General features: G+C 41.7%; 1 protein-coding gene across 1 annotated transcript in view; it reads left to right on the top strand.

The window, feature by feature from the left end:
* Positions 1-23181, top strand: part of Als2 (alsin Rho guanine nucleotide exchange factor ALS2) — a gene marked incomplete in the record, with an annotated part of 89861 nt that overhangs the window by 62280 nt on the left and 4400 nt on the right. Inside the window, 12 exon segments of the mRNA XM_008842598.2 lie at positions 49-147; positions 1060-1224; positions 3584-3695; positions 4037-4114; positions 8018-8151; positions 11217-11384; positions 16429-16546; positions 17875-18032; positions 19334-19456; positions 21744-21920; positions 22747-22792; positions 22977-23038. Coding sequence (XP_008840820.1) covers positions 49-147; positions 1060-1224; positions 3584-3695; positions 4037-4114; positions 8018-8151; positions 11217-11384; positions 16429-16546; positions 17875-18032; positions 19334-19456; positions 21744-21920; positions 22747-22792; positions 22977-23038 — 1440 coding nt within the window.

Raw genomic sequence — 23181 nt, 5'->3', positions numbered from 1 at the left:
GAGTGTGCCATCTGTGCCCTTTCTGATGTTCTTTGTTTTCCGTGGCAGGTATGGTGAATACAGAATCCCAAACAAGGTCCTCAACAAAGAAGATCATTATGTAGGTCACTGGAAAGAAGGAAGAATGTGTGGCCAAGGAGTCTATAGGTAATAATATGCACTGGAAAGGTTTTGGGGCTGATGTTGCTTTTCCAAAGAACTGTAAACCTAAAGTTTGTGTAGGCAGAATTTCTAAGGAGTAAATTTTGTTTGCTTTTTTCGGTCACCAAAACAGTGCCAGATCTTTGTTTAAAGAGCATCCTCTCATCTATCACATGATAAAAATATTAAAATTGTACCTATTGTATAAGCCATGGCTTTCTACGTATCTTACCTATAAATCTAATTTTATTACTTGATGCTAATATGAGCAAAACTTTCTATTCTCTCCTCTTGTTGATGACTCATTATTTCATTTCCTGTAAGGGAGTAAACACAGTTTTTTTCCATGTTGATGTAAAAATAACACTCATGCCATCTTTAATTTCTGAGGCTTAGTTATTTCAAATTGAAGGTTTTTGATTGATTAAAAAATCAGTACTCATAGGGGCTAGAGAGATGGCTCAAGCAGTTAACAGCGCTTGCTGCTCTTGCAGAGGACTAGGGTTCCATTCCATGCACCAACCCATTTGACAGCTAACACCAGTACCAGAGAATCCAGTGCTTTCTTCTTGCCTCTTCTGGTACTGCACACACAATGCACTTAGATGCATGCATGCAAAACACTCATATACATAAAATAAAATTAAAAAATTCGTATATAGCACTGGGCGTGGTGGCTCACGCCTTTAATCCCAGCACTCGGGAGACAGAGGCAGGCAGATCTCTGTGAAGGCCAGCCTGGTCTACATAGTGAGTTCCAGGACAGCTGGGGCTACAGGGAGACCCTGTCTCAAAAAGACCAAAAAAAAAAAAAAAAAAAAACCAAAAAAACCCCTCATCTATAAATAATTATAACTACCCACAAGAGTATAGCTTTGTGTGAAATGTACATGTGATTTCTATCCTTTCCAACCACAGCTATGCCTCTGGTGAAGTGTTTGAAGGCTGCTTTCAAGATAACATGCGTCATGGGCATGGTCTCCTCCGGAGTGGAAAGCTGACTTCTTCTTCCCCCAGCATGTTCATTGGCCAGTGGGTAATGGATAAGAAAGCAGGATATGGCGTCTTTGATGATATCACTAGGTATGGTGTTGTAATCTCAGTATGTACTGTGAGAGGAGATGGTTCCCAGACTCCCCACACACCCAGTCATGATATTTCTTTATTTTTAATTATGTATATAAGTAAGTTGGGATGGATGTGTATACATGTGTGCAGGTGCCTGAAGAGGCCAGAAGAGACTGTTGGATCCCCTGGAACTGGATTAACAGGTGATGTGAGCCACCTGATGAGGGTGCTAGGAACTGAACTCCAGTCTTCTGTAAGAACAGTATATATTCTTCACCTCTGACCCATCTGTTCAGTGCCCAAAATCATGATACTTTTATGAATACTTGAGCATCTTACACTTGCTCTTAGGCAGAAGGCCAAGCAAGAGGCAATCAAGTTAAGCATCTTAATTTGACAGTGTTAAGAAACTTTTCTTTTAAAAAAATAACAAAAAACTTAAGGGCTGGAGAGATGGCTCAACGGTTAAGAACACTGGTTGTTCTTGCAGAAGACCTGGGTTCGAATCCCAGTACCCACATGGCAGCTAATAACTGTCTGTAACTCCTGTCCCAGGGGATCCAACAGCCTCTTCTGATCTCCGCAGGCATTGCACGACATGGGTACACTTACCTACATGCAGGCAATACATGCATACACATAAAAATAAATAAATAAAATTAAAAAAAAAAACTTTTATGTGTGTATTTTGCCTTTATGTATGTAAGTTCACCACATGCATACAATGCCCCTAAGAGGCCAGAAGAGACTGTTGGGTCCCCTGGAACTGGAGTCACAGACAGTTGTTAGCTGCAATGTGGGTGCTGGGAATCGAACCCAGGTCCTCTGGAAGAACAGCAAGGGTCCTTAACCACTGAGCCATCTCTCCAGCCCCAAGAAAACTTTTCAGCCTAGGCATGGTGGCATGTGGTAGTATATGCTTGTAATCCCAGCTAAGGGAAATCTAAGATAGGAGGATTAAAAATTTGAGGCCAAGGCTGGGCATGGCGCACGCCTTTAATCCCAGTACTCGGGAGGCAGAGGCGGGCAGATCTCTGTGAGTTCAAGGCCAGACTGGTCTACATAGTGAGTTCCAGGACAGCTGGGGCTACAGGGAGACCCTGTCTCAAAAAGACCAAAAAAAAAATTGAGGACTGCCTGGGCAATGTAATGAGACCCACCCACCCCCTAATAAAAGAAACAGAAAACTCTGCAGAAGGAAATAGTTGTGGAACATCTTTTTTTTTTTTTTTTTTTTTTTTTTTTTTTCTTGTTATCTATGAGCCAAACAATAAATTACTCCTTTACAAAATCAGGATCATTCAGAATTCACATGGGTACTGTTTTCCTCAAAGTTTCTACATACAAAGGTTTTACTGTCTTAAGCTACCCAATATTTATTTATTTACATATTTGTTTGAGATTAGCTTTCTAGCCCAAACTGGTCTCAAACTCCTTATATAGCCAAGGATGGTCCTATACTTCCTCAGTGTTAGGATTATAGGTATGTGCCACCATGCCTGCTCTATGAAGTTTTGGGGATCAAACCTTTATTATAACAAAATCTTTATTATATAGAAAAAAGCAAAACTTTTAATGAAAATCACTAGAAAATAAGAATAAAAGCTAGGGGAAAATCAGTGCTAGACACCCAGAGCAGTCTAGACACCCTTTGGAGTTATAGATAGAGTGGTGTCTGGATACAGATAACAAATTCCTACAAGTTGTCCTCTGATCTCCACACATGTGCTATGGCATGCACCCTGTCCCCCAAGATAAATAAATAAAGCATAAAACTTTTAAAAATTGTATTTATTACCAACTAAATTTCATGAATTAACAAGTAGTTTATTTCTCCCTCCCTCCCTTGCCACTTCCCTCCCTTTGTGCTCCACCCACTTTCTAACACACTATATCCCTGGCCCTAGTCTATATTTTTATTTTTGAGGCAGGGTCTTGCTCTCTAGCCCAAGTTGTTCTCACACTTGAAATTGGCCTAGCTTTTCCTTCCAGGTGTTGGGATTATAGGCATGTACTAGCAGTGGAGATAAGTAAGAACTCTCTAAGCAGGTGAAAAATTATTCAAAGATTTGATTTTATTATATTTTAAATTCTTGGCATTCATTTGCATATTTTAAAGTTATCAAGGAAAAATAGAGTGTATGCCAGTCTGCTGGGTAAGCCACAGTATCAAATCCCTGTGAAAATACTGCTCTGAGTAAGATGTCTTTGGCCATCACATTTTCCTTTGTTTGAGCAGAGTTAACTCCTTCCAGTAGAGAACGGGCACCAGCCTAGGGGTATAACTTGGATCTCCCGTGTAATAATTGGTTTCCTCCACTTGTATTTGTTATCTGTGGCTTTTCATTTTTCTTTTCTTATTATTTCTGCGCAGGGGAGAAAAGTATATGGGAATGTGGCAAGATGATGTATGCCAAGGGAACGGGGTGGTAGTTACTCAGTTTGGATTATACTATGAAGGCAACTTCCACCTGAATAAAATGTCGGTGAGTGGAGTGTTTACATGTAGCAAGTATCCACTTTAAAAACTCCTATGTTCCTAACTTTTTTTTTTTTTTTTTAATTAATGGTTTTCTTTTGTTGTTTTGCTTTTGGGTTGGTTTTCTTGAGACGGGGGTCTTTCTCTGTAACCCAGGTTAGTCTAGAACTCTTGGAAAACCTCCTGCTTCTACCCCCAAGTCCTGGGATCGCCTGGTCCTATTTGACTTTCTTAGCACTATTTTCCTTCTCTTTTAAGATGCTGGAAGGCTTGGGGGTATGGCAGTCTGCACTATTAAGGTATCGTGCTATCTACGTGTTGTGATTTCTGTTTTGCTTCTTCATGCAGGGTAATGGGGTTTTGCTTTCTGAAGATGATACTATCTATGAAGGAGAATTTTCCGATGACTGGACTCTCAGTGGAAAGGTTAGAAAGCAACTTTGTTTTCCTTTCTTTACATTGCTTATTTATTTTTCTTGATTTTAAGAAGGTTGTTGCATACCATGGAAGTCCCTACTTCTAAGAGTCCATTTTAATGATTCTTTTTAAAAAACATTTTAAATTTATTTTTATTTTATGTGTATGAGTGTTTTGCCTGCATGTATGTAAGTGCATCCATGTCACGCAGTGCCCACAGAGGCCAGAAGAAGGCATTGGATCCCCTGGAACTGAAGTTACTGATGGCTGTTAGCCACCATGTGGGTGCGGGAAGAGTCTGGGTCCTCTGCAAGAGCAACCAGTGCTCTTAACTTCTGAGCCATGGCTCCAGCACCCATTTCAGTGATTCTTAATTAATATGCAGTTAAACAACTGTGACCACAATCTAGGTTTTAAAATGCCCATCTCTCCTGATCATACATAGGCATTCATACCTATATCCACCTCCAGTCTCTGGCAACACTACTGGGCTTTATCGTCCTATAGATTTGCCTTTTCTTCTCTGGAGTGTTTTTTGGTTTCTGTTTTTTGTTTTTGTTTTTTGACACAAGCCAACTGGCCTGGAACTCATGTAGATCAGGAACTATTATCAACCAGACTGGCCTCAGTGTGACTGGGAACCCCTTCCTCTGCCTCCATAGTGCTGAGTTTAAAGGTATGTAGGCATTCCTTTTAAATGGAATCACACATGTGGCTTATGGCTTCTTCTCTGTGGCTTTTCACATGCACCATATTTTTTAAGGTTTTCCATATTGTAGCACAAATAACTCCTAGTGATCTTCCTGCCTTCATTCTTTTTTATGTTTCCCCAAACCACATTTAATTTATCCCTTCACTAGCTGGATTTTAACTCTAGACTATTGGGCATAATTGTGATAAACACTTCAGAGCAGCTTCTTATGGAGATGTTTTCATTTCTTTTGAGTAATAACTAGGAATTCAATCACAGGACTGTGGCAAATAAGATTTACCCTTGTAACCTACACAAGTGAAGAATGTTTAACAAAGTAGATGTTCCATTTTACATTTCTACTAACAGTGTATGAAAACTCCAGTTTCTCCATATCTTTGCCAATACTTACTTTTGTATTTCTTTTTTATTCAGTTTGGCAACTAGGGTCTCATATATCATACAGCCTAGGCCAGCCTTAAGCTCACTATGTAGATGAAGATGACCTTGAACTCCTGATCCTTACCTCCAGAATGCTGGGTTTACCCCTACAACTAGTTTACATGGTGCTGGAGATCCAACCCATGGCTTTGTGCATGCTAGGCAGGCACGCTTATCAACTGAGCTACTCTCTAGCCCCTAATACTGTTTTCTCTTGGACAGAGTCTCACTCTGTTGCCCAGCGTAGCCTAGAACTCACTAAGTAGCTCAGGCTGGCCTCTAGTCTGCAGTGGTCCTCCTGCTTTAGCCTCCTGAGGATTATAGACATTAGTGACCACTCCAGCTTCAATGTTTCTTTTCTTTCTTTCTCTTTTTTTTTCAGTCATTAGAGTGAGTATGAAGTGGGAGCTTCTAGTTTTAATTTTCATTTTCCTAATAACTGATGATACAGACCATGTTTGCATGCTTATTGGTAACTCATATGTCTTCTTTAGTGAAACATTGTTCTTATCTTTTGCCTCTTCCTTCTTCCCCTCCTTCTCCCTCTGATTCTCAATTTTCTCTGTGTTCTCTGTCTCTCAGTGTTTCTCTGTCTGTGTCTTTCTTTCTCTCTTTCTCTTACAGTGTCTTGCTTTGCCCTGGCTAGTCTGGAACTATCTGTATAAACCAGGCTGGCCTCAAACTTACAGCAGTCTTCCTTCCTCTGCCTCCCAAGTGCTGGCTACCATGCCTTTCTTTTCCCCATTTCTAAACTTTGGTTGTTTCTAGTCTTGCTGAGTCTTAAGAGTTCTCTGAGGGGCTGGAGAGATGGCTCAGTGGTTAAGAACACTGGTTGTTCTTGCAGAAGACCTGGGTTTGATTCCCAGCACCCACATGGCAGCTAACAACTGTCCGTAACTCCAGTTCCAGGAGATCTCACAGCCTCTTCTGACCTCCATGGGCATTGCATGACACAGGTGCACTTACCTGCATGCAGGCAGTACATGTATACACATAAAATAAAAATAAATAAAATTTTAAGAAAAAGTTCTCTGAATGTCTATATTGGACATAATGATTACATGTATTTTCTACAGCCTGTGGTTTCTCTTATATTCTCTATGATGGCTTGTTTTTGTTGTTGTCGTTTGTTTTTTCAGAGGCTCACTCTGTAGCTTTGGTTAGTCTGGAAGTTACTATGTAGCAAAGGCTGGCCTCTAACTCTTAGTGGTCTTCCTGTCTCAGCTTCTTGAGTGCTGGCACCATGCCTCGCTAAATGGTGTCTTGAAGTATAAAAGCTGTTAAATTTTTAACAAAGCCTAATCTATCATAAAAACTTATAAATTAATACTTTCACTTTCAATCTAAAAATCTTTGCCCAAGTTGTCTTTTTTTTTAAGATATGGTTTCACTGGCCTCAAACCCACAGCAATCCTCCTGCCTCATTCTCTCAAGCTCTGAGAATAGCTACCATGCCCAGCCAAAGTTTCCTTTTAAAAATTTTGCAGTGAGGGCCTAGAGAGCTGGCTCAGTGGTTAAGAGCATGTAGTACTCTTAGCAGAGGACTGGAGTCCGGTTCCCAGCATCCAAATTGAGTGGCTCACAACTGCCTGTAACTCCAGCTCTAGCAGGATCTGATGCCTCTAGTCTTCACAAGCACTCACGTTACATACTTAACACATAAACATTCAGACACACACACACATACACAATTTATAATAAAAATAAATCTTAAAAAAATTGTTTTATAGTAAGTTAAGTGTGCAGTTCAGTAATAGAACACTTTCCTAAGCATGTGCAAGGTCCTGGGTCTGTTCCCCAGCACTATAAAAATAACTAAATAGAAGTTTTATAGTTTTTAACATCTTACAACTATAGATCTTTGATTTGCTTTAAGGTGTTTTTGTGGCTGAAGTAAGAGCCCATGGGCTGGTGAGATGGCTCGGAAAAAGGTGCTCGCTGCACAAGCCTAATGATCTGAGTTCAATCCCTGGGACCCACATAAAGGTAGAAGGAGAGAACCAACTCCACAGAGTTGTACTCACACATCATACACAGTTTTTAAAAGGTTTAAACTTTTAAACTTTTTTAAAGTTTAAACTTCTCTTTTTTCATGTTGCCTCTGCACCTTTTCCTGTTGAATCTTCTTGATATCGTTGTTGAAATTTCCATGAACTTACTACATAGCCGACAGTGACCTTGAATTCCTGATCCTCCTACTTCCACCTCCATGTGCTGGCACATAGGCATTTACATGCACAACTTAATTTTGTATAACTTTCAAAGAAACAACCTGGTTTCCTTGAGCACTTTTTTCTCCTGTTCTGTTTTCGGTTTCACTGATATCTTTTCTGATCTCTATTGCTTCCTTCCTTGTTGCTTTGGGTCTAGTTTGCTCTTCTTATCCTAGTTTTGTAAGGATAGAATTTCAGGTTCCTAGCTTGAGACCATTCATATTTTGCAAGACAGGTGTTAACAAACCATACATTTCTTCCTAAGTACTGGTTTTGCATTATCCCTAAAATTTTAGTCTATTTATTGTGTGTGTATTTTATACATCCAAAACATATTTTCCAGTTTTTTCCTGTGACTTCTTTCTCTTTTACCCATCAATTATTTTCATACATTCTTTCTGGGCATGTACATCATGCAATTTTTTTGCTTATTTATCAGAATTGAAACTGGTAAAGAACAAAGTAGAAAGGAAAGTGTTAAGTGTTTAATGCTGTTTTTCCTCTTAAATTTTTTAATTGAAAATACATCCTCTAATGCCCCTTTTCTATCCCTCTTACTTTACCCAGGGAACACTGACTATGCCAAATGGAGATTATATTGAAGGTTATTTTAATGGAGAATGGGGATCTGGGATAAAAATCACTGGAACCTACTTCAAACCAAGTCTGTATGAAAGTGATAAAGACAGGCCCAAAGCCTTGTAAGTATTAATTCTAGGTTAACTGCTGAGTGCTTCCAGTTGTCCTGCTTTCCTCAAAGCAGCTTAATATTTTAAAGCAAAACCACATTTTAAAATTATTCTTTTTAAAGAAGATATAACCTCTTTGAGTTGTCAGTGGATACTGACGATCCTTAAATCTATGGTCTTGGCTTAAATTATAAGCCTTAGTGCATAAGTGTTTAAAAGTTGCAGATATGGCTAGTCATGGTGGCACATGCCTTAATCCCAACCTTTAGGCAGCAGAAGCAGGTGGAGCTCTGTGAGATCGAGGCCAGCCTGGTCTACATAGCAAGTGCTAGGCCAGCTGAGGCTACATAGTCAAAGTTGCTGATATGGGAAGAATCCTGCTGTGAATAGTATAGACGCCCATATTGACGGAAAGAGCATTCTTAGATGAATCCCTGTACATCCTGAGTTTGAAAAGTGAAGCTCAGACACACACAGGTAGAATAGTACAGCCTGCGTATATGATGAAAAAAGCAAAATCTAAGTATAATGTGTTCTAAGTTTTTGACTGTCCTTAGCTAACTGATTGCACCTTAAGCTTTGAGATATTTCTGTTTGTTTTTGGAGATGTCTCACTATGACCCTCCTGTCTCAGCCCTCTGAGGACCAGGATTACAGGTGTGTGCAACTGTGCCCAGCACTGTTGTTGTTGTTGTTGAGGGAGGTGTTGATTTTTAAAACTTGTTTTTATATTTTGGTACATTTTAGATTCATTATTCCAATGAGAATGTTTTCTGGACCATTTTTTTTTCTGGAATATTTTTAGAACCCTGTATGTAGTGCATTTCATAGTTCTTATCCCAAAATCTCTGAAGTATAGAAAGCCCTGGGTTTTTTTTTGTTTTGTTTTGTTTTTTGATTTTTTTTTTATTGAATTTTTGCAATTCCCATACAATATATTTTGATGACATATCTCCTCTCCCATCCACACCTCCTCCCATTACCCTCCCTCACTCATTTCAATGTACCCTCTCTGTATAATGAAGCCTATAGAGTCTGTCTTGAATCCCCAAATGTTCTCTAGTGTGGGTTCATCCACTGGAGTTTGCGTAGGACTTGTGTCTTACAATCTTTCCACCTCCTCCTCTGCCATGATCCCCAGGCCTTGTGCTCCAGAAGCCCAACAGGGGCCTTCCACTCTTAGATAAGCACTCTGCAGCCCCCTCCTCCCTGCACATTAGAAAGCCATAAGTTTCTGTGTCAATCACCATCTGCTGCATAAGGAAACTTCTCCAGTGAAAAGTTGAAAGATGCATTAATCTTCAACAGTGGGTGAGTACCTGATCCTGCACAGTCCATTCCAATCATCCCTCTTGGGACTGGGAGTCCATATTATTACGGAAGTACCAGTTACATCTCATAGGAGGGGAACCACAGGCTCTAGCTCACAGGAGAGGACCACATCTTCAGCTCACAGGAGAGAACCAGGATTCCAGTCCACAGGAGAGGACCATGACTCCAGCTTATGGGAAGAGACCACAGCTCCAACTCATGGAAGGGGAACCACGACTTCTGCTCACAGGAGAGGAGCAGAGCTCCAACTCATATGAGGGGTCCACAGCTCCAGCTCACAGGAGGGGAACCACAACTCCAGTTCACAGGAGGGGACCACAGCTCCAGCTCATATGAGGAGTCCACAGCTCCAGCTCACAGGAGGGGACTGCAGCTCCAGCTCACCTGAGGGGGCCACAGGTCCAGCTCATGAGGGGACCACAACTCCATCTCACAGGAGGGGACCACAACTCCAGCTCACAGGAGGGGAATCACAGCTCCAGCTCATAGGAAAGGACCACAGCTCCAGCTCACAGGAGAGGAACCACAGCTCTAGTTTTCTTTCTTTCCTTAGGGTCTCAGGCTCTCAAACAGTTTTTCTCTGAATGTATCTTAAGTACACTCATGTCCTGCAGTGCCCACGGAGGTCAGAAGAGGGTGTTAGATCCCCTGGAACAAAGATATTTCACTTGACTGTCTAAGATTTGCTCCTTTGCTTAAAATCCCCCAGCCACAATCTTCAGAGGGGACAGGCCCAAGATGGCTGGGTGCCTGGGCTGCACTCCTGCCTCCTGGGCGGATCCCCGCTCATTTCTTGGCTGCTGAGTGGCGCCTCACGTGTCATTGTGCCCCAGACCTCCAGGTGGGGGCTGCCATGGTCACACCGGAGAAGCTCGTGAAGGCCTTCAAGTCATTCAGGTCAATCCAGCAGCAGCAGCAACAGCACCTGCCATTGCAGCCATTATTATCCAGATGGTTGTGGACTTGTGAGATTTTTTGGATCCATGTTATAAATGCACAAGGGCACAGTCCTCTTCAAGACTCTTCTCTGATAACATTTCATCTTTAGCACCGTAGGCTTCTGCAATCATTGCAGCTTCAACTTGGTCATGATCAGATTGGATTCTTGTAGGAATTCTGACTTCAGGTTCCCTGGGTCCATGGCGGCAGTCAAATGCTTGCGCATTTTGGTCAGTTGGGGCCACAGGGACTGGCTACCTGCCACAAGGGCTTCTCCTTCAGTGCTACTTTAGCTTTGACTCCCTGAGGAGAAGTTCAGCCATGTTATCTCATTGGCAGTGAGCTTGGTTGACAGATGCTTGAAGAACTCAGACGTCTGCTCCTGCTGGCACTCAGACTGGTAGCCCTCGATCTCCATCACCATCCAGGGACCCACCTTCCTGGTTGCCATTGCCTGGTATGGAACAGGCTGGGGCAGAAAGCCCTGGTTTTAATGGGAATCTAGTTTATAGACTCAATTCTGTGGAAATGTAGACCACAGGAATCCATTCTGATGTGCTCTATGCATAACAACCTATATACTTTAGTATCTAATAAACAGTGAAAACTAATTAACAAAAAAAAAAAACAAAACAAAAAAAAAGACCCTTCTAAATTTTCTTCTAGTGTTTTTAAGCCAGAACGATTACCAGTGTTGGCAGTGTGATCACAAAAGTAGCCTAGGTTATATTTTATTAAGCTTTTATTCTTTGGAATGATTTTGCACAGAAATAGTGATAAATAAAAGACTGACATGGCTCTATTAGCAGGAAGCTGGGAAACCTGGCAGTGGCCGCTGATGAGAAGTGGAAATCAGTGTTTGATGGATGTTGGCATCAGCTGGGCTGCGAAAATCCAGGCCAGGGGGAAGTTTGGAAAGCATGGGACAACATTGCTGTAGCCTTGACCACAAATCGGCGCCAGCACAGGGACAGGTGAGCGAACACCCGCACAGCATGTGGCAGAACATGTTAAAGGAGAAGAAATGTAAAACCAGGCAGTAGTCACGCTTGCTGCATTTATTTAGAAAACTGTAATAATTTAAAAGATAATGCTCTGGGACGCTGTTGACCACACTGAATTGTGACTGACTTGGACTGGTTTCAGCCTAGCAGAAGAACCTCATTTGAAAGGAGAAAAGTGCTTCTATATTTCAGACCTGGCCAGATGTCTCTAGCACTAAGTTCCTTTGTCAGTCACCGCTGGATCACATAGGTGACCTGGGAGAATGAGAGTGTGGGGGCTGGAGAGATGGCCCAGTGGTTAAGAGCACTGACTGCTCTTGGAAAGGACTGGAGTTTGATTCCCACTACCCACATGACAGCTAACAACCATCTGTAACTCCAGTTCCAGGGGATCTGACAACCTCTTCTGACCTCCACAGGCATTACACGACATGGGTACACTTACATACATGCAGGCAAGGCACTCATACACAAAAAAATAAAAATAGTAAGAGTGTGGCCATAACGTTGACCTAGAGCTACAGATCTCCCAGGTGATGCAGGCCCTGCCAACTGTGGGAAAAGTGCCCTGGATGAAGGACAAGTTCCCCAGAACTACCAGGAATTCTTGGTATGCCTGGCGGGGTGGCATCTTCCAGCCCTCCTGGTTTCTGCAAGCCTGCCTCCTGCACTTTGCAGGCTGGTCAGCAAGGGGCCTGACCAGTGAGAGGCTTAGTGCCGCAGGCCATCTACAGAAACCACTCTTCATGACGCATTGTGGTAGAGAAACAGCACCCAAAGCTTGGACAAAGATGACAGTGTGTACCTTTAACGCCAGTACACAAGTCCTGCTTGACTGTCAGATTTAGAACAGGTGCTATTCAGTTGTCCTTTTTCCCTTGGAAGTGAATCATAGGAAAAAAATGTTAATTTTCTTTAAATTTATAATCTTCCCAGGGTCTTGAACTTTAGCGTTCTGTTCGTATGTGATGCAGCATGGACCACTGTGCCAATAAGCAAAATAACTGTTTGGTCTGCTGCTCATTTTCCCTTTTTATTTAGATATCCTCAGATTATTGGTTTAGGTATAGAGAATATTACTGGGCTGCTAATGAAGAAACTGTACCGCATTCAGTAAAACTGGTGCCTAGAATGTATTCTCTCCAGAGTGGTTAGCAAGGGCTGTGCTACCGGAAATGCTTTACAGCGAGCAGTGTTTTTCATATTCATCTGAATTTGTGTTGAAATGTATGTACTGTCCCCAAACTCATTAATATTTTAGCTCTTTTTTAATTAAAGATTTATTTTAAATTTTGCATACATACATTGAGGGGGCTGCATGTGAGTGCCCACAGAGACCAGAAGCTTCTGATCCTCCTGGAGCTGGGATGACAGGCGGTTGTGAGCCACTCAAAATGGGTGCCTGGAACTGAACTCAGGTCCTCTATAGGAGCAGTATGCACTCTTAACCACTGAGCCATCTCTCCAGCGCAATATTTTGAGCTCTTCTCTATGAAAACAAAGAAGCAATTTTAATGCCCTGGCATTCACAGTTTAATTGATGAGATTATTTATTTAAAGACTCAAGGTAGCAGTTGTACCAAAGATGAAATAAATATGATTTCTTAATGTCTTACACATTTTTTAAATAAATAATCAGGTTCACTGAACTTATCTAGGTACATTAAACTTTTAAGTTAGTGGTATTTCTCAAAAAAATAAGTTAATGAGTAAAATGGTTTTAAAAAAGAACACCCTCCTTATTTTATTGAATTTAACTATTAAATGTGAACAGAATGCATTCACAGCTCTTTGAGAACTCTGAAAAGCTATCAGCAAGTGAGTCAATGGTGAGTTAACAGGGTTTCTCTCCATGATTCCTCAGCCTGAATTCATTGTCACCCAAAACCTGAGAGTAAGCTCTGTGCACAGCCAGCACAAGGGTCAGACAGACCTTCCACTTCCAACTCAAGGAGGAAGACGAGGACCTGAAACACAGCCTGGGGCTGCATACCTAGCTTGCTTCTTTTTTTCCAGTCTCTCATGCTCTAGCTTCCAGCTTGGGAGCAGGGGATGGGCCAATGGCAGTAGCTAGAGCAACCACAAACAGAAAGCTTATAGGAGCCACAGCTTCAAGAGTGGTGCCATCTTCGTGGGTTGGTGGATCCTTAGACCAAAAGGAAAGGCCAGCTCCATTGAGTTTTGGGCTTCACCCACTATGCTGCCACCATTGGGCCCTAGGTATAGCACATTCACCAGGAAGGTGATGGAGAGAGAGAGAGGAAAGAGTTCTGGAAACAACCCTGTAACATTGTCTGTGAATTCCTGGCCTCAGCCCAGCCTGCACATACATCCACATGATCTGAATTAGTATGCCATCGACTTTGAGAACTAATAGGTAGATCCATACTCAGGTCCCAGGCTGACCACTAAGCACTACGTGCACAGTACAGACCCAAAGAGGACTGCAAAGGCTTTGAGTCGTGAAGTGATATTGGAAACACAGCCCACAGAAGACTGCGACAAAAAGCATAAGGGTTTCCCAGGATCACTACACATTGAATGACTCACTGGAAGGGATGAAAAGGCTCAAAATGTAGTAGTCTTTACAAGTAAGATTACAGCAGCACAGTAAAGGTCACAGCCAGATAGTAACAGAGGAAGACACACAGAGTCCAGAGGATTCCATGTGGGAGCTTGCCCTGCTCCCACACAGCACCAGCTCCTCCTGGAGGGAAATGCAGGCACAGTGTAGTGTTTGTGCACAGGGAAGCACATTGAGACCCCATGCCTCGGTTTCTAACTGGAGGCAACTACCGAATTCTACAGTCTCAGCAGGAAAACAGGTGTTGATCATAAATCATAGTGTTGCTACAGATTGCACAGCGTGTGCCCTTACCAGTTAGGGAAAGTTTTATGTCTGTGTAGGGAACTTTTAGTGAAGCTAGTTCCCAGGCTCAGCCAAGGGTAAATCATAAAAGCAGGTACTTCTGTTTACTCTTACGCATGCCAGAATTCATCACAGCATGTAAATAAGACCCAGAGAAACCAGCTCATTTGAGAAGAAACAATCAAAAGGGGTTAGCTGGCAAAAACTTCAAAGAGTAATTACAAAAACACTCAAATGAGCAATCATAGACATTCTGGAAACGAATGTTAAAATGAAATTGTCAGCAAAGAAACACAAGACGAAAAGAAGAACCAAATTCAGGTTTTAGAGTTAAAAAGTACAGTCACTGCAAGAACTCAGCAGGAATGTGGCCGCAGAACTGAGATGCTAGTGGAAGACCCAGTGACTTCAGAGTGGATAAGCTAGTTCTGCAGCACAGAGGAACAACCTGTGTGGAGGGCTGGATAGAGCTTGTGGACTTAGGGGTCTTAATCTGTAGCCTTAGAATTCTCGAAGAAGAAAAAGGATATTGTTTTTGAAGAAATAATGGTTGAAAAAGCCCCGATATTTGGTAAAAGACACGAACCTGTAGAGACTAGAAGCTGAGCAAACCCCTTCTTAGATAAACAGCAATCTAGAGTTAATCATATTCAGAGGCTTCACATTCAAATTCAAAGAAAAAGATCTTGAAAGAAGCTTGAGAGGAATGATCATCACATCTTTCCTCCTTTTCTCCATCTGCCTTTCTTCACTGCTCCTAATGCCCACGAGCATTGCTGTGCATTTGAACTGAAAGAATTTACTAATCCCTGCAACACAGTCTCCTACCTTGACTATAATTGCAGGTAGTTGTTGGCACTGTTCCTTTACTGTTAAAATATCTCTGTGTACAGCTAAATTTGATGTTTGTTTGTTTGTTTGTTTGTTTTTTGAGACACTATCTCACTATATAGCCCTGGCTGGCCTGGAACTCACTATGTAGATGAGACTGGTCTCAAACTCAAAGAGATGTGTCTGCCTTTGCCTCATGAGTGCTGGGATTAAAGGAATGCACCACCACACATGCACCACCATGCCTGGAACGTTTGTTTTTTGTTTGTTTGTTTGTTTGTTTGTTTGTTTGTTTGTTTTACAAGATTTTCTTCTCTATAGTTTATCCATTACTATATTTAAGCATATAGTATGTGATAAGTATAGACATTTTATTTATTTATTATTTATTCATTTTTATTCATGAATCTATGTGTGTCTATGCACATGACTGCAGGTGCCTGTGGATCCCTTTGGAGCTGTATTTACAGACTGTTGTGAGCAGCTTGGTCTGGGTGCTGGGAACTGAACTCAGGTCCCCTCTGCAAGAACAGTATATATTCTTAACCACCGAGCCAACTCTCCAGCCCCATACATTTGATTTTAAAATTTAATTTTGCGTTGTTTTACACTTACATTTGTTAGTTGCTTTCTACTAATCAGGGACTAAAGAAAACTCAAATTTTGACATTCAGCATATGATATCATCAAGAACTATGTGGTAAAGGTGAGCTAGAATCACAGTTACGTGGACTTCACGAGCCAATGACAAAACTGTGATAGTCACGCTCCCCTGCTGAAGGCCCTCAGTATAACTCCTTGCTCCCCAAGCCCATTTACATCTCTTCCTTTGTCCTTGGATTACTTTTTTCAGCTTTTGTCCCTTGTTATTTTGTTTGTTTGTTTGTTTGTTTGAGACAGGGTCTCACTGTGTAGCCCTGACTGGCCTAGAATTCACTATACAGATGAGGCCACTTTTGAACTCCCAAAGATCCAGCTGCCTCTGCCTCTGATACTGGGATTAGAAGGGGTGCCAGCACTCCTGGCTTCCATTTTCTTTTCAATAGCAGAGCTAGTAACACTTTCTCCTTCAAGCTCATGCCGTGGATTTCTCGGCACCATGTTTTATGTTGAACAGTGCACTGTTTTGAGAATTTCTTATAATTGATATGAAGTAACGTCAAATGCCATTTTGAATGGACGTTACAGAACAGCACGTCAGCTACAGTGAGCATGTTGGGCCTGTGCCAGATGCTCCACCTCCTCCTCAGCTCGTGACGATTTGATATACATATTCACAACTGCTCATACTGAGTTTTCTCTTTGTCTTTACAGTCCAGAAATATTAAGCCGTTCACAGACTCAGACACTAGAGAGTTTGGAATATATCCCCCAGCATGTTGGTGCCTTCTCTGTGGAGAAATATGATGACATCAAGAAGTATTTAATAAGGGTAAATGACTCAAAATATGGATTAATGACAAAATTATGCTGGCAATCTCAGGACATGGGAGGATCAGGAGTGCAAGGCCATTTTCCACTAATACATTTGAAGCTAGCCTAAGCTGTAAGAACTCTGTCTCATCCTTCCCCCTAAAAGTTCCAAAGCAAACAGTCATCACTCAAATGTTAACCTAATCCTGATTTTTTTGTTTGTTTGTTTGCTAATTCTTTGACTTTTTCTTTTTTAAAGACAGGCTCTCACTATTATAGCCCAGGTTGGCCCTGAACTCACAGTACTCTTCCTGCCCCAGCCTCCCAAGTGCTGAGGTTATAGGTTTGAGCCACTAAAATTGGTACTAATCCTTTTTTAATTGATAGATAATAATAGCACATTTCTGTGGGAAACAGTATGATGCTTTGATATATTTATATAGTGCGTGTTTATCAGTTTTGGGTACTTAAGTTATCCATCGTCTCAATGTTTATCAAGTCTTTTTGGTGAGAACTTCCAAATCCTTTCTTCTAGGTATTTTGAATTATACAATACAATATTATTGACCATAATCCCCTCTGTGTAAGACACACACTGTCACTACAATGGAAAACTATTTTCTGCAATAGAAAACTATTCAGCCATTAAAAAAAGACAAAATGGTATTCCTGATATGAAATACCATTGAAAGAAAGATTTCATCATATTTTAAACTTCACAAAAATTAACCAGGCACAGAGGCATATTCATTATAATTCTAGCCCTTGAAAAGCTAAGGCAAGAGGACCACAAGTTTGAGGCCATCCAACTTACATACCAAGACCTTGTCCCAAAAACAAAATACAAGAGCTGGAGAGATGGCTCAGCAGTTAAAAGCATTTGTTGCTCTTGCTGAGTTTCATTCCCAGCACCCATGTTGGGTGGCTCACAACTGTCTGTAACTCCAGCTCCAGGGGGATCTGAAGTCTTTGGCCTCTGGGCACCTGTATTTGTTTGCATGTACCAACACACACATAAAAATAATAAAAATAAGTCTTTAAATAAATAGAAAGGGAAAAAAGACAAAATTTCACAAATTATATGAAGTGTTACCTTGAGAAAATGCAAACAGTGACTGTTGATTATACTAGGCTACAGTGTGAGACCTTGTCTCAGAACAACAGAAAGATTAGGAACTCTAGTGCCAGACAATCCAGAATTTTTTAGAAAATATTTAGTGAATATTCAGTATTGAGAAAAGTCAAAGTATTTGAATTTTCCTAATCCCCAAACTGGTGACTGACAGTTTGAAAGTTGTTCATTCTTTGTGAAAGATTTCATTATTGACCGACCTCCTTGCTTCTCAGGCCTGTGATACTCCTCTGCACCCACTGGGCAGGCTTGTGGAGACTTTGGTTGCAGTGTACAGAATGACATACGTGGGTGTGGGAGCCAACCGCCGGTTACTGCAGGAAGCTGTAAAGGAGATTAAGTCCTATCTCAAGAGAATTTTCCAGCTCGTGAGGTAAGAGCTGTTCTCTGAGGTCTGAAAGCCCCTGAGTAGAAGTTTCTATAATACTTGGGTGTCTTCAGCCTCAGTCTGAATACCATAGCTTTGTGAAGACTCTCAAGTGATCGCCTTTATCATAAAACTATTCATCAAGAAAATGGCTTTACACTACAGGCTCTTAAATAGATTAAATAATAGAAGTATATTTTTAATTCATTCATGCTATAAATGTTAAAAGGTGAAGCCTAGGTGTTGGCACTTACTTTCCTTATGTGTGTTCTCTATTAAGGGTACCAGAAGGCTGAAACAAGTGTGTTTAGTTTTCCAAGTTCAGTTCAGCATGAAGTCTAGCTGTCTTTCTTCTATTTAATTTCTAGGAGTAGACAGTTAGTGCCATGTAAGGCTTACCCTGGGGATGTGTCCCGTCCTTCTTAGTAGCACCATGTGTGTTCACAGTCAGCACATGCCAACTGAGTGCACCTGACTCTTAACCACCATTCCACTCTCAGCGAACAAGGCAAAACAAAGAATGAGCAAACTGTTCCTGTGGAGCTTGTACTCTAGTGAGGGAAGGAATGGAGAAAGTGTGACTCAAGGCACAGGAAAAAACTAAACAAAAACAAAAGTCAAGTAACTTAGTCCCATTATCATTTGAAAAATGAACCTTCAGCAAGTCTATTTTAGAAAATGGGTTTTGAAATTCACATGGCAATTTCTGTATCTTCTTAAGCTTATCTTCTGAGAATAATGGTTTCTGGTCAGAGTTAATGCAAGTTGACCTCGAAAAGATTTACCAGTAAGAAATATATATCTTAGGTAGATCAGAATCCCTTAGTCACCAGGCAGAAGGAAGTCACAGCACCTGAAAGCTTTTAGAAATGTCGCTTAACCACTGCATTGTTAATTGCATTCTGTAGGGAGCATCTTTTAAGAATCCTGGGGAAGGGCTGGAGAGATGACTCAGCAGTTAAGAGCACTGGATGTTCTTCCAGAGGACCTGGGTTTGATTTCATAGCATCCACATGATGGCTAACAACTGTCCGCAGCTCTAGTTCCAGAGGAGATGATGCCCTCTTCTGACCTCCATGGGCATTGTACAACATGTGTGTGCTTTCATGCATGTAGGCAATGCACTCATAACACATAAAATAAAATAAAAATAATAAAAAATAAAGAATCCTGGAAATTCAAATACTTAGCTGTTGATTAAGTTTAATGTCATAAACCCTTAGGCAAATGATCTGCTAGAAATGTTTTTCTATTGCTTTTAGCTACTCTGGACATGGAATTATAGTTTATTTTCAATTATCCCTCAGGTTCCTATTTCCCGAGCTTCCAGAAGAGGGCAGCACGATTCCTCTCTCCACTCCTCTGCCAACTGAAAGGAGGTCGTTTTGCACTGGGAAGTCGGATTCCAGATCCGAATCTCCAGAACCAGGGTAAGTGGAGCTGGTGAGATGGTAGAGAAATAGGATGAGGGGCTACTTGATCTTATCCAAAAAGTTGTGAGGATGAGCTGCTGTCTCAGACTGTTTCATCATGTCTGAATTGGTGTGCTTGGATTAGGAGATCTCTAGATTCCTCTAAAGTCTCTAGCTGTATTAGCCATGTCCCAGGAAAGAGCAGCCACAAATAATCCAGGCACGAAGGTTGTTGAGCAAAATAGGCTTATGCCAATTAGAATAACCCCTGCCAAAACAGTTTCAGAATGGAAGCAGAAAACATTTGTTTGATTTCTAGTCAATAAGTAGAATTTGCTGTTGGTTCTGGGGCCTTTGTTATGTTCCTCACATCAACTCGGCACGTATAGGGAGGTACTCTTCACAATGCCCTGTATGCACTTGTAATCTAGGAGACGATGCCTTGTCTTTGATTCTCTGTTCAGTTCTAACATGAATGCACCATCTTCCCACACCAATACTGTAGTTTTATAGTCACATGGATGCCCTGTCTTTCCATTCCAATACTGTAGTTATGTAGTCACTTTGATGTTACTGTCCTTCCACTCCAATACTGTAGTTATGTAGTCACATGGATGTTCCTGTCTTCCCACTCCAATACTGTAGTTAATGTGGTCACATGGGTGTCCTGTCTCCCCACCCCAATTCTGTAGTTATGTAGTCACATGGATGTCCTGTCCTCCCACCCCAATACTGTAGTTATGTAGTCACATGGATGCCCTGTCCTCCCACCCCAATACTGTAGTTATGTAGTCACATGGATGCCCTGTCCTCCCACCCCAATACTGTAGTTATGTAGTCACATGGATGCCCTGTCCTCCCACCCCAATACTGTAGTTATGTAGTCACATGGATGCCCTGTCCTCCCACCCCAATACTGTAGTTATGTAGTCACATGGATGCCCTGTCCTCCCACCCCAATACTGTAGTTATGTAGTCACATGGATGCCCTGTCCTCCCACCCCAATACTGTAGTTATGTAGTCACATGGATGCCCTGTCCTCCCACCCCAATACTGTAGTTATGTAGTCACATGGATGCCCTGTCCTCCCACCCCAATACTGTAGTTATGTAGTCACATGGATGCCCTGTCCTCCCACCCCAATACTGTAGTTATGTAGTCACATGGATGCCCTGTCCTCCCACCCCAATACTGTAGTTATGTAGTCACATGGATGCCCTGTCCTCCCACCCCAATACTGTAGTTATGTAGTCACATGGATGCCCTGTCCTCCCACCCCAATACTGTAGTTATGTAGTCACATGGATGCCCTGTCCTCCCACCCCAATACTGTAGTTATGTAGTCACATGGATGCCCTGTCCTCCCACCCCAATACTGTAGTTATGTAGTCACATGGATGCCCTGTCCTCCCACCCCAATACTGTAGTTATGTAGTCACATGGATGCCCTGTCCTCCCACCCCAATACTGTAGTTATGTAGTCACATGGATGCCCTGTCCTCCCACCCCAATACTGTAGTTATGTAGTCACATGGATGCCCTGTCCTCCCACCCCAATACTGTAGTTATGTAGTCACATGGATGCCCTGTCCTCCCACCCCAATACTGTAGTTATGTAGTCACATGGATGCCCTGTCCTCCCACCCCAATACTGTAGTTATGTAGTCACATGGATGCCCTGTCCTCCCACCCCAATACTGTAGTTATGTAGTCACATGGATGCCCTGTCCTCCCACCCCAATACTGTAGTTATGTAGTCACATGGATGCCCTGTCCTCCCACCCCAATACTGTAGTTATGTAGTCACATGGATGCCCTGTCCTCCCACCCCAATACTGTAGTTATGTAGTCACATGGATGCCCTGTCCTCCCACCCCAATACTGTAGTTATGTAGTCACATGGATGCCCTGTCCTCCCACCCCAATACTGTAGTTATGTAGTCACATGGATGCCCTGTCCTCCCACCCCAATACTGTAGTTATGTAGTCACATGGATGCCCTGTCCTCCCACCCCAATACTGTAGTTATGTAGTCACATGGATGCCCTGTCCTCCCACCCCAATACTGTAGTTATGTAGTCACATGGATGCCCTGTCCTCCCACCCCAATACTGTAGTTATGTAGTCACATGGATGTTCCTGTCTTCCCACTCCAATACTGTAGTTAATGTGGTCACATGGGTGTCCTGTCTCCCCACCCCAATTCTGTCGTTATGTAGTCACATGGATGTCCTGTCCTCCCACCCCAATACTGTAGTTATGTAGTCACATGTATGTTCCTATCCTCCTACTCCAATACTATAGCTATGTAGTCACGAGTTCTGGTCTGCTGCTTCCTGTGCTGCTGCCTCGGCTCTACCCCCCACTCTTCATGCTCTATGCCTTGGATAATGACCGCGAGGAGGACATTTATTGGGAGTGTGTTCTGCGCCTAAACAAGCAGCCAGATATTGCTCTGCTGGGCTTTCTTGGAGTGCAGAGGTAGGTACTGCAGTTATGAGCAGAACCAAATGTTTTCATTTAGAAACCTTCAACACTAGCAGGAATTTGATACATTTATATCTACTTATGAATATGTTTATAGTTTTTTTAGTTGCATACCTGGTAAAATAGTGATATTTAGTAGTCTTCATTTCTGAGAATATTTGGAGATGATTATGAAACTTTATTGATATGAATGTGTTTTTTCTTGCATTGTCATCTATAAACAAGTCTCATCTTACTGCTGCTTTGCACTTACTTAAAGCAAAATGTATATTTTATATTCATATTCCTTAGAAAAAATTAATTGCATTACATGTTTGGTATTCTTGACCTTTCCTTGTCATCAATAATTTTCAATTTCAGAGTCTAAGTGCTCTTTTTATCAGAAGGCATTACCTCTTGTTCCAGGGAAACACCAAATTATCAGGCTTTCTCTCTGGGATAGCAATAAAGCCCACCCAAGAAGTATATATTTGGGCAATCAAAAAAAAAGTGAATAAGTTTTCATTGGGAGATAATGTTTTTAGTGGAATAATTTCATAATAAAAATGAGAAAAGCTAGTGAAGGAAAAATTTTGGATCTATGTTAGTCCCTGTGGTATGTGGGGTCATCAGTATACAGAATGACAAGTCCCTTTGGGATATAGTAGGAGCTCCTAAGTTGTTTCTAGGATATTTACTAAAATGTAGAAAAAAGTAAATTAGAAAATGAAACAGAACCAATCTGTAGAAAAGTTTCATGGGAGCAGGGGCCAAGATAATTGTCACCTGTTTATCTGCCGTATTGATTCCTTATATTAACAATGTATGGATTTCATTGTAGGAAGTTTTGGCCAGCAACCTTGTCAGTTTTTGGAGAGAGCAAAAAGGTACAGTAGATTTTAGTTCTCATCAAACATGCTTTTCTCTGCTGTGAAGTACTCCATTTCATATGAGTAGAGTCCTCAGGCTGCCATCAGCTGCCTGCCAACAAGCTGGACCCTGCCCCCATGAGGACCATTTATTCTTATTGTTGCAGAAGATAACTCTTCTGCACTCATTCTCCTTTTGCAGGTTTTGCCAACCACAAAGGATGCTTGTTTTGCTTCAGCAGTAGAGTGTCTGCAGCAGATCAGGTAAAGTCTGATTTGCTGAAAATCACACACGACAAAGCAGTGGTTCATCTACTGGCATCATAAAAATACATCTTTTTTTTTTTCTACTCTCCATTTTTTCCTTCCTTCCTTCCTTCTTTATAGATAGGGTCTTTTTTAAAATA

Source organism: Nannospalax galili, unplaced genomic scaffold (genome assembly GCF_000622305.1).
Source record: "Nannospalax galili isolate Female #2095 unplaced genomic scaffold, S.galili_v1.0 scaffold2150, whole genome shotgun sequence".
In the NCBI taxonomy this organism is placed as follows: domain Eukaryota; kingdom Metazoa; phylum Chordata; class Mammalia; order Rodentia; family Spalacidae; genus Nannospalax; species Nannospalax galili.
This window is presented reverse-complemented; position numbering and strand designations above follow the sequence as displayed.